Here is a 16953-nt window from a genome sequence, read left to right on the forward strand (position 1 = left end):
TCCTCGCTATCTGAGATCGAGGGCGTGACACTGGGTGACTCCAACATCAACTCCATCAGCTCAGTTAGGGAGTCATCTGGGAAGCAGGGTGGATGGTACACCAACAGAATACCCAATCTATCCTTAGTTCCTAGCCTCAGAAATACACATTCAATATAAGTCAACCATTGCACATGGGCCCTGGTAAGGGAAATGGTATTCTTATGGACCACTCCACCCCCCCCCACCCACTTCCCCTAGCCTGCTCCACAACAGAGTAGCCTCGTGGGAGAAGCTGGGCCCAAACTGGACCACTAGCCTCCCCCATCCAGGTCTCAGTTATACAAGCCAGGTTGGCACTCTCATCCATGATCAAGTCATAGATGATTTCAATCTTATTCTGAACCAACTTGGCATTGCAGAGGAGCAAGGCTAGGTTCTATGCCTTCTTCCAATTTATGCTCCCATGGATTCCAGAAATCTCCCCCTTATGAGATATCTCTGGTCCTCAGGGACAGGTGGAATCAGTCAAGCACTCACATAGAAGGCACAGGTGGAACAGGAGAGCAATCAACCTGCAAGCAGGCTTGTCTTCAGAAGGTCCAGGGCTGCAAAACAAACCTCCTAGGCCGGATCAGGAATGTGCAGGCAGGTGTTATAAATCTGTTGGCATGGCTGACCCGACAGGATTTACAATCTCTTCAGCTCTATTTGTGTGAGTCAAAATAAAGTTCTGTAGCTAAGAGAAGCAGCTTAACTGCACGAACAAAAGCAAAGAATGACTCTCAAGATAAAGTATTATAAACAAAAGAAAGTCCCTTGAAACTAAACTAGGTACCCCCCTCTACAATAACTGAGTAATAACTGAAATAACGGAGCAAGGAAGAACAAAACAAGGACAGGATGAAACAGGGAAGATTGAGAAAGTACAAATAAGAGGACACCGTCTGTGAAAAAAGACTAAGTTGCTGACAGTGCTGACTTCGAAACCGCGTCGGCTTGATATAGGGCTCGAGATAACCGGCAGCCAATCAGGCTTTCCTGACTCAGCATTTCTATTGCCTCTCCTGTGAGATCTTGTGCCTGCGTTTCTCCCACTGAGCCTTTCTCTTGAGACATCTTCTTAACACAGGTGAAATTCCAGCTTCCTCCTGATCAGACTCCTCAGCCCTCATCTCTGTCAGCTGTCCAGATTCCCATCTGTTGCCGACCCCGCTAAGCTTCAGCGTTTGTTCTCACAGCCAAATCCTCCTGCTGAGCTTCTGAGCCTGTTCTCCCAACCAAGTCCTCCTGTTCCTCCTCTGACACTTCTGACTCAGAGGTCTGAGCCATGACACCAGGGTGAGATGGCTGCTGTTTGTCAGGAGAGGTCAGGGAAGCTGACAGAATCTACGTCCCCGCCTTCCTCACCTCACCCTCTCTGACCTCTTTTTGTCCTTGGTTTCGATTAGGATAGGGTCCAAGGCCTCACCAAAGAGTTGGGCTCCTGTAAATGGAGTGGCGGAGAGATTAAGCCAAGATCTAGAATCTACGTTCCAATGATTTAGCTAGAGAGATCTGCGAACTGCTACCCTGGAGGCCATAGCCCTGGCTGCATATTGATTGCAATCTAGATGAGTCAGTCATAAGGGCTGTAGCCTTGGCCAACTTATTAAGACCCTGCTGGAGTTTGGTATTTTCAGGTAGGACTATCGATGCAAGCTCTTTAATCCAGAGCACAGAAGCCCTGGTGAAGACGGAGTTGGTGGCGGCGGCCTTAATAACTGTGGCAGAGGCGGTATGGTTCTTATGCAAAATGAGATCATACTTATGATCTGGTATCTTAAGTTGTTCACCTCCTTCCTTACCCACCTCTGAAGCCGAGACCAATTGGGCCACTGGTGGATCCACGAAGGGAACAGCTAAAGCAGTTGACACCTCTTGAGGTAACTTATAGTGTTTCTTATGTGTGAGCCCCACAGGCTTAGTGGAAGTAGGGGCAGCCCACTCTGCCATCATATCCTCACAGAAGAGAAGAGGAAAAGGCACAGTGGCCGTATATGTGGAGCTAAAGAGAAATACATTATGATCAAAAGCAGATGTAGTCTGAGCCACATTTAAGGGAGCTACATCATTAATAGTGCATTTTGCTTAGGAGAACATCATCTCAAAATCAGAGGAGGAAAACAGCGTAGAGGAAGGAATGGGTAATGGAGTAGTCTCATCTGAGAGTTCTCCTTCTTCCTTATCAGATGGGGAAGCATTGTTGTTATCACTCAGGATAGCTTCATGATCAAAAATTACAATATGAGACCTTGGAGGATTTACATGGGGGGTGGTAGGAATAACAGCAGGGATGGGGAGGGAGATCTAGAGAGAGGCAGAGAATCTGCTGCGGGTAGGGTAGGCGGGAGAGTGGGGTGTTTGAGAGAAGGGACTTCCTCTGAGGAGGAAGAGGATGGCTACCTACCTCTCTTTTTACATCATGTGCCTTTGCGGTGAGGTTGGAAATGGCCCCTTTCGTTAGCTGGAATAAAATGTCTCATGGGGCTGGAGGCTATGGAGGACAATCGGGAAGGATGTCAATTGATCCTGGGAGCAGGAAAATGGGGAGGAGGAGGGAGAGGAGCTGTGTTCCCTCTAAGGCATGCGCATGTGTACATGCACACAAGTTTTTTGATGTCCACTCAATTTTAGATCCCGCTCAAGTTAAACCAGGAAAGCCCCAATATGAATGCACACATGCACACACTGCCTTGATATTGCTACCCAGAACAAAACTCGTTCTGCGCACAGATGAAAACAATTAGAGGGAACACTGGAGAGGAGGATTAGCTGGTGGCGTAAGCTGCACTTTAATCATGGAGGAACATTACCACAATATGAAGTCCTCCAGCCAGGCAGCAATATCTGGTGGAAGAGGGTCCTTGCCAGGCAAAGGGACCTTTCTCATGGTCTCCGTTGGAGGAACGCTCAGCCCCACTGGTTCCAAAGGCTGTTGGGCCAGATCAGGAACAGATAGAATCGGCTGTGGCATGGAAGGGCACTTGGGCAGAGGAGTGACCGGCACAGCTGGAGTAGAAGGTAGCAGCACTAATGGGGAAGGCGGGAGGGGCCTCACCAGAGATGCAGGTCACTCATCATCTTCTGGAGGCTCCAGAACCGGCTCAGGCAGCCTGGATAGCGTGGGCTCCACTGGGAGAGCCAGTGCGTCACACCCCTCTGTAGTCGGGGCCAATGGTAAAAGCAGAGGTTGCTGGTGCAGATCTCCAAGGTATGCAAGCGGAGCAGTGTTAACCTCCTCTGTAGCTGGCAAGCGGCATGGAAGGCACTCCTTGCATACCACTTGGAGTAAAAGCCCCTCGCTCAGGAGAATGGCAGTTGCCATGGACAAGCATTTCTAAGAGGACGACCCACCTGCTTTCTTAGACTCCTTGAGGTGTTTTGTCTTCTTTTCTGCCTTTTTGTGAGCCTTCTTAGCCTCCACAGTGTCTCTAAGGGCAACTGGGGAATTATGCGTGTGGCACTCCAGGCAAGGTGAGGTAGAGCGGGGTCGTTTGTTTTCAGAAGGAGGCTCTCTGTTGTGAGGTCTGCCTCTAGACTCCTAATGCGGCCCTTCTGACAGTGAGCCCTCCAAGTGGGCTCCAGCATGAGAACGCTGCATTGTGTGGCAAGGAAGCACGAGGCCAAATGAAAACTGGAAGAAAAAATGCCAATAGACCAAATAGAAATTTTAAAAAGAATTTGTTTTTTAGAATTTTTTGACTTCCTTCCCACCCTGGCACAATGCTAAGAGAGGAAAAGGAAGACAGCTGAGAACCAAAGAGAGAATTTAGATAATTTAAAGCCAGCCACAATGCAAAAAGGGCAAAGGAATTGAGGCGCTCCTTTGCAGTCCTGTCTAGCAGACCAAAACAGGACCGGAACTTCCTTTGCTGACTCCCAGGCAGGAAACTAGCCACGCCTTCAGTTCAAAATTAGGTCCTGTCTTCAGAGCATGCTCAGTTCACAACCCAAACTATTGGAGAATGACCTCCTCGAGCTGTGGAAACATAGATTTGGATGTCATCAACATACTGATAACACCCTGCACCAAATCTCCTGATGATCACCCCCAGTGGTTTCATGTAGATGTTAAAAAGTACTGGAGATAGTATGATGCCTTGGGGAAAATCATACAGTAACTCTTGCTTTTTAGAGCAACAGTTTCCAAGCGACACCATTTAGAATCTGCCAGAAAGGCAGGAACAGAACCACTTTAAAACAGTGCCGCCCAATCCTAACTCCCTCAGGCAACTCAGGAGGAAACCATGACCAATGGCATTGAAAGCAACCGAGAGATCCAAAAGGATCAGCAGAGTCACACTCCCTCTGTCAATATCTCATTGGAGTAAGTGTTCCCTTTAACAGGGATTCCCAGATGTTGTTGACTACAACTCCCATAATCCCCAAACAAAAGCCATTGCAGCTGGGGATTCTGGGACTTGTAATCAACATCATCTGAGAATCCCTGTTAGAGGGAAGACTGATTGGAGATCATCCATCAGGCTGACCAAGACAGTTTCAACCCCATAGCCTGCCCAAAAGCCAGTTTGAAATGGGTCTACATAATCAGTTTCCTCCAAGACTGTCTGGAGATGAAAGGCCACCACCCTCTCAATCACCTTGCCCAAGCATGGGAGATTAGAGACAGGCCTATAGTTGACTAACTCTGAGGGGTCCAATGTAGGTTTTCTCAAGTGTGGTCTAATGATAGCCTTCTTAACACAAGGTGGCATCCTACCCTCCCTCAGAGAAGCATTTATGATTTATTATCAGACCCTCTCCAATAATCAGATAAAATAAGCCAAGTTGGGCAAGGACCAAGAAAACAGGTGATAGGATGCAGCTTGTCCATATCCTCAGGAGTCACAAGCTCAAAGTGATCCAGCCTGACAACATAAGAGGATTTTCTGGATACCTCCATATCTGCCCTAATAGTGGAATCCAGTTCCGCCCAAATATGACAAATTTTGTCCATCAACAAAATCATTAAACACATCACAGTGGGTTCCAACTCAGCTGGATGTGCACTTGCAGATGCAATGCAAGCAGAAAAGAACTGCTTCTTTGCTGCACGTATTGCCAGAGCATTGATCTTCAAATGTGCTCTGTGTTGTAACCTGTCATCAAGTGTTTCTCCATTTGCATTCTAGTCGTCTCCCTCACCGCTTCAGCTCCCGTATTTCTTCCAAATACCACGGGGCTAATTTTGAAGCAGGTCAGAGAGGTCACTTAGGAGTGATTGTGTCTACTGCTCTAGTGAGTGTGTTATTCCAGGTTTGCACCAGAGTCATCAGCAGAGGCAACTCAAAACCCTTACAAGGCTTCTTGGAATCCGATTGGATCAAATAACCTTTTTGGGTGGATGAACCTAATGGGTTCTTCATCCCTGCAGAGGTGGGTTGTGGTTGCAAGTCCTATCGTAACCAGGTGGTGGTCCATGGGGAAATAAGAGGAGTCTCCAACCACAGAACCCAACCCTGATTGAGAGTAAAAAACCAAATTGAACATGTGACCAGCAACATGCATCAGTCTAGAGACCTCTTGGGATAGGCCCATAGTTGTCATGTTCATTATGAACTCCTGAGCTGCTCCTGACAACCTGGTCCCATAGTGAATACTGAAGTTGCCCACCAACAACAGTCTTGGTGACCAGACTGATAGATGATCAGTGATTTATTTATCTTTCTAACAGAACTGTATGGAGAGTGGGAGCCAGCTTTGCTGTTACCCTACTACAGGCCTGCACAACATAAGGCCCGGGGGCCTTATTTGGCCCCCAGGGACTATTTTACTGGCCCCCAGGTATCCTGCAGCAACACAGGAGCTGGAAACTGCTCATAGTGCCATCCTGTGCATCCTGCTCATAGTGCCATCCTGTGCATGCTGTGCATCCTGCTCATAGTGCTATCCTGTGCATGCTTTCTCAGAAATATGCTCCATGATGTGCCCAGTGAGGCTTACTCCCATGTAAGCATGCCTAGCTTGCAGCCTGAAAGCAACAACAATTTAGGGAGAGGAGAGGACTTGGCATTTGTTTGGGGCAGGCATGCACTCTAGGGGCCCCACTGATTGAGCAGGGACAGGACCTATTCTCTGGCCACTATCCTTGGTTAAAACTATGGTCCATTGACAGTGGGAATAGATCCACAAGTAATTAACAATATTTTTAATTTTAATGTAATAATGTGCTAAAAATTTGACCTCAGCCCCTGCACAAGCTGTGAATGGTTCTGGCCCACCAGGGCATTTGAGTTGTGCAGCTCTGCCCTACTAACTAGGTAAAGAAGCACTTTTTAAGGGTAGGGGATTGAAAGAGCAGCTATTCCTATTCAGTCCAACATAATGTATCTCCAGTGCTAGATGAACTTGTCCAAATGCTGAGCTCATCTTTAAAAGCCCTTCTCCAGGCTTCCTCACCTTTAGATGTAAAAAGAGTGGCAACCAGGCAAAGGGCCTTCTTAGTGGTGGCATCACAACTATGAAATTCTCTTTTTGGAGTGGCTTGACTGGTACTAAATCTTTTGACTTTCTGATGCCAAAGATCTTTTTAACCTGGTTTCCTGCTTTAGTTCCTAGGACATTAAAAGATCTCTAGCAGACTAGTCCCAAAAGGAAGGGAGTAGGGAGCACTCCATGCAAGCAACTGCCATTCCATACCTATGAAATTGTACTTTATTGTAATGTATGTGGTAAACTGCCTTGTGAGGCTTTTTGTACCTAAAAGGCAGAGCGTTAACTCTTCTAAATAAATATTTGTCAAGACATTTACATATTTTAGATTTGTTTAAGGGGCTGTCATACTATTTTAGTCATTGGTTTGGAATGTGTTTTCTGTCTCTAGTTAGATAAAATTTTATGAATTATGATAAATTATAATATTTAGATAAAATTGTATTTTAAATTGAAGGTGGAATATTAAAATCCTTTAAACAAACAGGAAGGTGAAATGGCCCCACAGCACACTGAACTCTCTGGAGCTTACTTGAAAATTAGTCATATTAAATTCAAGCAATTTATCTACCGGTAAGTGTGCTGGAGATTGCAGTCACACACCCCACTTCTACGCATGTTTACTTGGGGGTTAGCAAAGCAGTAGGCTCAGGAGTAAGACCAAACTCTCCACGCTACTTTAAACACTCTTTAACAAAGGGGTTTAAGGAGGAAGTGGGCCCAACACAGTCCTTTTACGCTGCCAAACATTGTGGAGGCCTATTCTGCCCCCATCACCAAGACTTTTCAGCACAAAAACGGCGGAGGGCAAAACCAGGGGCTTTGCTAGGGGAGAGGGGGCCCATGTTCACCCCTCTCCCTGGCGGCCCCTCAGACTGCAGGAAACAATGAAGAAAATAGGGAGGGTTGGTTGGAGCTGTGGGCCCAGGTTCTTTGAACCCATCCGCTCAGTTATAGCGACACCTCTGGGCCAAACCACCACCACCACAGTTATTTCCCCAAAGACTCTTTGAACCCAAAGGGACTCTCTTCCAAGTAAACATGCCTAGGTCTCTGGGCTGTGCGCTCAAATTCTGTGCCAGACCACATGCGGTTACATCACCATATTATTTATTTATTTTTAATTTTTTACATTTTACATCCCATTGTACTTCATACTTAAGTTTCTCCTCACAACAACCCTGTGAAGTAGGTTAGGCTGAGAGAGAAGTGACTGGCTCAGAGTCCCCCAGCAAGTATCATGGCTGAATGGGGATTTGAACTCGGGTCTCCCACTCCTAGCCCGGCACTCTAACCACTACACCACGCAGTCTCAGTTTTGCTATATATATATATATATATACACACACACACACACACACAAACACACACTTACCATGCTATATAGCATAACACTGAATGTGTAAGGGGCTATAATTTATAGCATTGGTTTGGTAAATCGGCCTCAAAACAACTCTGTGGGAAGCGAAGCACCAACGGTCTCACTCTCTCTCGCTAGTCTCTTCACCGGCCTAACAAAGGCCTGCTTGAAAGGGAATGGATACCTCTTCTTGACGGTTATTAGGTACACACAAAACACAACATAACGTGATAATATACGCGCGCTCCACTGTTGCGCACGACGGGTCAAGGCGAAGACTAGCGCAGCGCCAAGCACAGAAAACACTCAAAGGCGCGCGCGCAGGCCGGCGCCTCCTCGTGCCGCCCTTCCAACCGTTTGCTCTCGCGCCGGCGTCACGTGACCTTGTCTGACGTGTGAGATTTTGCGCCCATGAGAAAAGCTTACCTAGGGACTGAATTCTGACAGGGTAATGGGAGGGAGGGGCGAAGATGGTCCCGTCCATCAGAAAACAGTACCCATGGAAAGGAAAGGAAAAAATTACCTCGGTAGTCACTAATTACAGACTAGTGTACGTAGTAGGCAAAGGGTAGCTCCCCAGAAGTTGCCGAACTACTAGAACCCCCATCATCCCCCAACAGGAATAAGTTGTGGCTGCGGGGCGACGGGCGTTGTAGTTCGGCAGCGTCTGGAGAGCCCACACCTTGCCCTACCGCTGTAATGAGAACGCAATACGGGGGAGTGCGGGGTGGAATCTGACGGGGTAAGCAAAATTCACGGGCTAGTCGAGGAGAAAACTACCGGGGGAAGAAATATCACGTGCTCCATCAGAACCGTCCTACGGCCTTTACCTACAACCCCCGCCGCCTCCGGTCTGTTTGGGCCTTGGTGGAGTATGGCAGGCCCGCCCACTGCGTCGCGATCTACCCTCCCGGCCACGCCCACTCTCCTGCTCTGTCCTTCCTCAGGCAAGCGCCTGTCCCCTCCCTTCTCTGCTGCTGCTGCTGCGGCGGCCCCGCCCCTCTGGAGGAACCGGGCAGTGGTGGCCCGCCCCCTTCCTCTTGGCTCCTCCTCAGGTGAGTCTCCTGCAGGCCCCGCCTTTTCTCCCCTTCTAGGTTTGGTCCCGACTCCCGGAAGCTGCTGGAGGCGAGCGTGGCGGGTGGCCTTGCCTCGATAGAAGTGGCGGCGACCATGACGCGGATGGGGTCGGCTCCTGCCGCCGTCGCTGCGCTGTCTCTTGCGCTTCTGCTAGGGACGGGGCACGTGGCTTCAGGGCTGAAGCTTCTCAGCGGCGCGGTGCCCTTCGACTGCTCCCAGCCGGTAAGTCTTTTCCTGCGTTTTCTTTCTGCTTCTCCTTCTGTCAGAAGTGTTGGAGGAACAGGAAGCTCTGAGTTCGAATCTCGTCTCTGCGAGGAACTCCTCATGAGGGCTTGTTGTTGTTTGTTTGTTTTTAAAACAGGCCTCCCCCTTTCTCTTAGTTTCAGCAAAACTCGCCCGCCCCCCCTTTAATGCGGGGTGTACAGCCGTGGCTTACCTTTCAGGGTGGCTGTAAGGATTTTGAGACAACTTGTTTTGAATGTTCTCCATAAATCTCACCATATTATGGTTTCAGACCCAGTTTGGGGTAATATAGGGAGAGGGACAGCTTAGAGAAAGAGGAACACAGGAAGCTGCCATATACTGAGTCAGACCATTGGTGTATTTAGCCCAGGGGCGTAACAAGGCTGGAGTGGGCCCAGAGACAAAATTTTAAAATGGGCCCCTCGCTGATACACACACACACTTTACAATATATAGCCATGTGACTTGTCTCTGGGGGCCCCCTCGAGGTGTGGGGGCCCCCAGGCAGCTGCCTCCCCTTGCCTAATAGTAGTTACGCCCCTGCACACAAGTCATGTGACTTGCTTCTGTGGGGCCCCTTGAGGTGTGGGGGCCCCCAGGCAGCTGCCTCCCCTTGCCTAATGGTAGTTATGCCCCTGATTTAGCCCAGTATTGTCTTCACAGACTGGCAGCGGCTTCTCCAAGGTGGCAGGCAGGAGTCTTTCTCAGCCTGCATATACTTTATAACCCTGCGGGTTACAAAATCCTTGTGTGTAAATCTTTGTATATATATGATGTACAAACAACCACTTCGTATATAATTGTACTTTGGTAACGTACTGTATGCTTTGGTAGTTTGTTGGTTCAATAAAAAAACCTTGTCCTAAAAAATCTTGTCCTATCTTGGAGATGCCAGGGAGGGAACTTGGAACCTTCTGAGCTTCCCAGAGCGGCTCCATCCCCTGAGGGGAATATCTTACAGTGCTCATACATCAAGTCTCCCATTCATATGTAACTAGGGCAGACCCTGCTTAGCTAAGGGGACAAGTCATGCTTGCTACCACAAGACCAGCTCTCCTCTCCATAGGCTGACTGTCAGCTGCTCACCCAGGTTTCAGGCAAGGATCTTTCCCAGTCCTACCTGGAGATGCCAGAGATTGAACTTGGGACCTCCTGCATGCCAAGGAGATGCTCTAGTGATGAGCTACAGACCTGTCTCCAGAGATGGAGAGACCCAGGTAATCAGCTCCAGTAGTTGACTAGCTCTCAGAGCACATAGCAGGTTTCCATGGCTCCTACTTCCTCAGCTGAGGGAGATTCAAGTGTCTGGAGCCTCTGCTCAACATGTATGCCTTTAAAGGAGGAGATTTGTGGAGAGAACTTGGTCCTCTGTGTCTACAAATGTCATTGCCTACTATCTTGCTGTCAAATAAGTTTCTTGTAGTGGATTTCTGCTTGACATGCATCATGTGTAGTGCTGTATTTCTTCATATGGGTGGTTACACATGTAACAGGATGATTTCTAATTGAAAGCATATTGATACTGTGCCACTATGAATAGGCTTTGTGAAGAGCTGTGGTACAGTGCAATCTTTATATGCATATCATTGGAAATTACTTGTGTGAGCTGTATGTGAACATTGTTATGTATATGAAAGAGCTTGCCCATTCCTCTGTGAATTGTGCAATAAGTACACACATTTGTTTTTCATGCACAGTCATGTCTTCTCTCAAGACTGCACTACTGTTGTAAAAATATTTTCCCAATAGCAAACTGAGACATTTTGTATATGGCAAATACCTTTCCTCCAGATAAAGCATTCACTGCTCAAACCAAAACTTTTTTCTTTTGCAATTATTACTTCTATATAGGGAGAAAGTGTATAAAACATGTAGGCTGTCATATGCAACTCATATTCATATCTGGTTTTCACTGTACATGCAGCAGGAAAGAAGAAAAGTTGTCATTTCCACTAGATGGACATCCAGTAAAACAGACATGAACATTCTTCAGAAATGTTATTGCCAGTTGTATGTTTTCTGCTATATAGAGATGATACTGAGGCATGAAAAAGACATTGCATTCAGTGGAATATAGGATAATGGCTTAATAAAGATCTTCACTCTTAGGGTCTGTTAACTTGGATTGAAGCACTGAATGCTAAAACTTCTTTTGATGTGCTACTGTGTGATTAGTATACTATTTCATGAGGATAGTATTTGAAATCATTTTTGAACTTAAATCTGTAGCTGATCTGTAAACTTTGCATATTCTTCCACTAACATTGCTGATTCAATAAAAGTCTTCCTCGCTTGTCTCTTCTCCCCCGCCCCCGCACACACACACACTCCTCAAAGCCTAATCTTATGGATAATGGTGCTGCAGCATTCTAAACTGGCATACTGGGGTCTGGTGCTTTGTGCTTTTGTGTTGGTACTCAGATATAGGGATGTGCATGAACCGGTCCACAGGCCATGTTGGTGGCCTGCAAATTGGTTCGCATATTGCCCAGTCCGACGGTGGGGGTGGTACTTAACCTTCCCTCCGCTTTCCACCCTCTGGCGATGCATTTTAAAGTAAAATCTTCAGGGTGGCAGCAGTCCTCCCTGCCGCCCCGCCTGCTTGGTGCCTGCCAAACGTGGAAGTAACATCTGTGCATGTGCGCTCCGCTCATGCATGCACACCCCGCTGATGTCATACATGCTGCAGACGTTACTTCCGCGTTTGGCAGGCAACAAGGGGGCAGGGGCGGCAGGGAGGACCGCTGCCGCCCTGAAGATTTTACTTTAAAATGGAGCACCGGAGCGGGGAAAGCGGCAGGAGGGATAAGTCCAACCCCCCCCTTAAAGTGACACACACACCCGGCGTCGGACTGTTCCTCCGTGTTCCGTGCACATCCATGCTCAGATATATTATACCAATGCAAGGAATCCTTTGTCCTGTTGGTGTGAATAAGAGGCACTTAATGTGCCATTTTCTTTCCCTTCATCTGAATCATGCAAGGTCTGTTACAGAGCAATTATTGTACCAGTGCATTTACTGCAGCAGTGCAATGACCTGGGTGTTTTACTATACACGTGCTGTCAATCTGCAATGTTGCCCTGGTGTATGATCCCATTTGCCCAATTTCACCTACTCATTGCCTTGTGTAGCACATCACTGAACCAGAAGGTTACAACTTGACACAAATTTGAAATGCAAATAATGTGACTGAGATTGGCCATAAACAGTGTTCGGTTAATCAGCATTGCCTGTTAATCCCCAAAAGTGGATTTGCATGACTAAATCTTAAAACCGAACGGCTTCTGACACTACATGCTTATCTACAATTTCTAAAGTAACTCCTATAAAGGATTGCATAAATTAGTTGACTGAACTAAAATTGGTTTGGAATTCCTGCAGTATCCTCTGTAGTTCATTGTTCTTGATACATAAATCAGTATGCTAAATGCTTTAATGCTGGACTGTCTCATTGCCTCCTGGTGATCTAGTCACTTTCTACCGATTGGCATAAAAATTAACATGTTGTCAATCTGCTAACCCCTGCCAACTGGGCAAAGAGGCACCTTTTACCGTGGCGATTCTCTTTATTTAGCAGGGGGAGAGTAACTGGCCCTATCCACCCCCAGCACAGTACTTCCAGTGACTGTGGCTGGTGTGTGTCTTATGTTTCTTTTTAGAATGTGAGCCCTTTGGGGACAGGGAGCCATCTTATTTGTTTGTTATCTCTCTTTGTAAACCGCCCTGAGCCATTTTTGGAAGGGCGGTATAGAAATCGAATTAATAATAATAATAATAATAATAATAATAATCTGCCATTTGTGCATTTGACGGCTTCCATGAATGGTCTGAAATTGTATGAAATTGTATGAAATATATAGAGGGAATGCACAATCCTAGCATTAACTTAAGGAGGCTATTATTAGACCTTATCTGAAGAAACCTGCATTGGACCCCTCAGAGTTGGCTAATTACAAACCTGTTTCTAATCTTCCTTGGGTGGGCTAGGTGATTGAGCAAGTGGTAGCTTCTCAGCTCCAGGCAGTTTTAGCAATAGCAATAGCAATAGCACTTACATTTATATACCGCTCTATAGCCAGAGCTCTCTAAGCGGTTTACAATGATTTAGCATATTGCCCCCAACATTCTGGGTACTCATTTTACCGACCTCGGAAGGATGGAAGGCTGAGTCAACCTTGAGCCCCTGGTCAGGATTGATCCTGCAACCTTCTGGTTACAGGGCAGCAGTTTTACCACTGTGCCACCAGGGGCTCTTGGATGACACACATTATTAGTTTTGGATGACACACATTATCTAAACCCATTCCAAACTGGCTTTGGGATGGGCTATGGTGTCGAGACTGCCTTGGTCGGCCTGATGGATGATCTCCAGTTGGCTATTGAAAGAGGGACTGTGCTGATCCTTTTGGATCTTTCAATGGCTTTTGATACCATTGACCATGGTATCCTGCTGGGTCACTAGAAAGAGGTGGGATTGGGTGGCACTGTTTTACAGTGGTTCTGTTTCTACATCTCTGGCAGATTCCAAATAGTGTTGCTTGGGAACTGTTATTCTGTAGAGCTAACGTGTGGAGTTCCACAAGGCTCCATATTGTCTCAATTGCTTTTTAACATCGGCATGAAACTGCTGGGAGAGATCATCCGGAGGTTTGGTCTGGGATATTATCAATATCAGGAGAGCCAGCGTGGTGTAGTGATTAGAGTGCTGGACTAGGACCAGGGAGGCCTGAGTTCAAATCCCCATTCAGCCATGATTCTTGCTGGGTGACTCTGGGCCAGTCACTTCTGTCTCAGCCTAACCTACTTCACAAGGTTGTTGTGAAGAGAAACTTAAGTATGAAGTACACCACTCTGGGCTCCTTGGAGGAAGAACGGGATATAAAATGTTAAATAAGTAAGTAAGTAAATAAATAAATAAAAATGCTGATGACACCCAGATCTACTTCTCCATACCAACTTCAACAGGAAATGGCATGGCCCCCCTAAATGTCTGCCTGGAGGAGATAATGGGCTGGATGACGGATAACAAGTTTAATCCAAATAAGATGGAGGTAATGTCTGTAGGGGGTTGGAACCAGGAGATGGTTTAGAGCTGCCTGTTCTGGATGGGGTTACACTCCCCCTAAAAGATCAGATCCGTAGACTGGGAGTGCTCCTGGATCCTAATTCTCCCTGGTTTCTCAGGTTGAGGTAGTGACCACGAGTGCTTTTTATCAGCTTCAGCTGATACACCACATACATCCATTTCTGGAGACAAATGACCCTAAAACAATGGTACATATGCTGGTAACCTCTAGGCTTGTCTGCTCTAATGCACTCTGTGTGGGGCTGCCTTTGTCCAGAAACTACAATTGGTACAGAATGGGGCAGCCAGATTGGTCTCTGGGTTTACCCGAAGGGATCGTATAACACCAATTTTGAAAGAACTGCAGTGGCTGCTGCTATGTTTCTGAATGAAATACAAAGTGCAACCTATAAAGCCCTTAATGGGTCCAGGATACTTAAGAGAGTACCTTTTCTGTCATGAACCCTATCACCTATTAAGATCATCTGGAGAGGTCTGGTTACGGCTGCCGCCAACTCATTTGGTGGCAATCTGGGACCGGGTCTTCTCTGTGGCTGCCCTGGGGCTTTGGAATTTGCTCCCTGCTGAAATAAGAGCATCTCCTTCTCTGGTTTTAGGACTCTGAAGACATACCTGTTTTCCCAGGCTTTTAATTGAAATCTAAACTTTAATGTGTTTGTTTATTGAGACTTTATCTGTTTTATGAATTTTAACTGTGTTATATTGTGTTATGTTTGTAATCAGGCAGTATAGAAATACAATAAATAATAAATATAATAATTGAATAAATATTTCAGTCAGATCTTCTCAGATGAGAAGCCCTGCTTAAAAAAACCTTAATCTATAAAATTACATAAATTCTCCTCTTGTATGTTGCTATACTCACATAACTAGACCACTGGTGTAAACTGTTAACCACACAAAGAAGCCTCAGAATGTAATCTGTGAGTCAGTCTTCTTAGAGTGTTGGATTTGGATGAAGACTGCTAATTCCAATAATCTTGAATCTGTTTTCAGAACGCTTGAATTGGTGTATTGGATGTTTTTAGTTAATATTTGTATACTGAGAACTTGTGTTTGGGGTGGTATAAAAATATGTTAAATAAATAAAATGCTGCCTTTTTATCAACTGACCTCAGTGCAGTGGGCAACTTATTAAAAACACAAAACAATCAACCATAATTGAAACAGCAATTATAAAACCAACAGCATAGCAGAGGAAAACCTATTTTTGGCAGTAGCTTGAAAAAACAAAACATTAAGGGTAAAAACATAAACAATACTGCCCCTATTGTTCAAAAGTTCAGAGAAATAGAGAATGGTCTTCAGGTGTCTTTGAAAAGCCGGGAGCAAGGGAAGGGAACAAATGTCTCCAGGGAGAGCATCTCAGAGTCTGGGAGCATTAACCAAAAAGGCCCATTCCCATTTGCATGACACCTGAGTCTTGCCTGATGTAGGCACACAAAGCAGCCCCTTCCCCAAGATGTGTTAACTTCAAGAACATTGAACAGTTATCTTCTTGTATTACTCAGTCACCCACTGTCACCACCACTGCTGTAGCACCGCCCTTCCTGCCTTCTTTTCATCATGTAGGCTAACAGCCCCCCTTCCTTCTTTTCATGGGCAGTATTGAAAGAAGTGGCCAGATTGTGAGAGCAACAGGAGGGCTCTATGCTGGAGGGGGCAGTGGCAGGCATGAGCTATTGATTGCCTCAAGAGGAAAGCATGCACTTCTTGGCCAAGAGGAAACAAGGAGAGTGGACACTCAGACAGCTGAGCTTGCTGCTGCATTGGAGAGAAGGAAATTCTGGGGTGTGCATTCCTTTCCCACTAGGACATGACTGCCACCTTCCCCCCCACCCCACATTCCACTCTTGGGACGTGCTTTGGCATTCTAGCTTTATTCACTCTGTGAGCCATTGGTGCCATTGCTGCTCAGGCAGCAGCAGCAACTGACTTGCTCATAGTCCCTTGCTAATTGTGCAAAAAGGCACCTTTAAAAAGTGGTGATTCTCTTTATTGAGCAGGATGAGAACAACTGGCTATATCCATCCCCAGCACAGCATCCTCCCAGTGGCTGCTGCTGGTGTCTGTCTTATGTTTCTTTTTTTGATTGTGAGCAGTATCCCCTCTAACAGGGATTCCCAGATGTTCACTACAACTCCCAGCATCTCCAATGCAGTGGCTTTTGGCTGGGGATTATGGGAGTTGTAGTCCACAACACCTGAGAATTCCTGTTAGAGGAAACACTGATTGTGAGCCCTTGGGGGACAGGAAGCCATCTTATTTATATCTGTGTAAACCGCTTGGGAAACTTTTGTTGAAAAGTGGTATATAAATATCCGCCATCCATCTGTTCGTTCATTTGGTGGCCCGTCCATCACCACCTCAGCTTCCTAGTCTTTCTTTTCCCCAGGAAAGACACTGGTTGCTCACAGGGTGTGCAAAGCTGGACCACCAGCAGCAGCAATGGTGGCAATTGTTGGAGCACACCCCAGAAGGGGAGATGGGAAGGAAAGCGGAGGGATTTCTTACTAAATGTGATAGTTTTTACCTTAAAACAATTGTTCTCTTGCTGAAGCTGAGACAGAAAGATTTGAACAGTTTCCCCATGGAGAGAAGATGCCTTTTTTCTACCTTTTCCATGGTGTGGTTGTGTGTGTGGTGGTGTAGTTTTGTTCATTTTTTTGTTTTTCCTCTTTTAAAAAGTGTTTTGAGGGGGGTCATTAGTGCCTCTTCAGACATATGCAGCCG

The 16953-nt window shown here is 46.4% G+C and overlaps 1 protein-coding gene and 1 long non-coding RNA gene across 12 annotated transcripts in view; one reads left to right on the top strand and one right to left on the bottom strand.

Annotated features, from left to right (window-relative positions):
* Nucleotides 1–8343, bottom strand: part of LOC128326992 (uncharacterized) — a 235157-nt gene extending 226814 nt beyond the window's left edge. For all 6 annotated transcript variants that reach the window (XR_008308388.1, XR_008308386.1, XR_008308384.1 and 3 more), the window contains exon 1: nt 7829–8343. This is a non-coding gene — a long non-coding RNA (uncharacterized LOC128326992). The remainder of the gene's footprint in view (nt 1–7828) is intronic.
* IL17RA (interleukin 17 receptor A) overlaps nt 8169–16953 on the top strand; it is a 44715-nt gene continuing 35930 nt past the window's right edge. The window contains exons 1-2 of one of the 6 annotated variants that reach the window (XM_053255015.1): nt 8169–8261; nt 8908–9112. In XM_053255015.1, coding sequence (XP_053110990.1) covers nt 8984–9112 — 129 coding nt within the window. In that variant the 5' untranslated portion in view covers nt 8169–8261; nt 8908–8983. Of the gene's footprint in view, nt 8364–8399; nt 8556–8907; nt 9113–10199; nt 10351–16953 lie in introns of those variants that run through there. The other 5 variants (XM_053255012.1, XM_053255016.1, XM_053255013.1 and 2 more) reach the window with 5 other exon arrangements.

The sequence above is a fragment of the Hemicordylus capensis genome, chromosome 5 (assembly GCF_027244095.1).
Source record: "Hemicordylus capensis ecotype Gifberg chromosome 5, rHemCap1.1.pri, whole genome shotgun sequence".
In the NCBI taxonomy this organism is placed as follows: Eukaryota; Metazoa; Chordata; class Lepidosauria; order Squamata; family Cordylidae; genus Hemicordylus; species Hemicordylus capensis.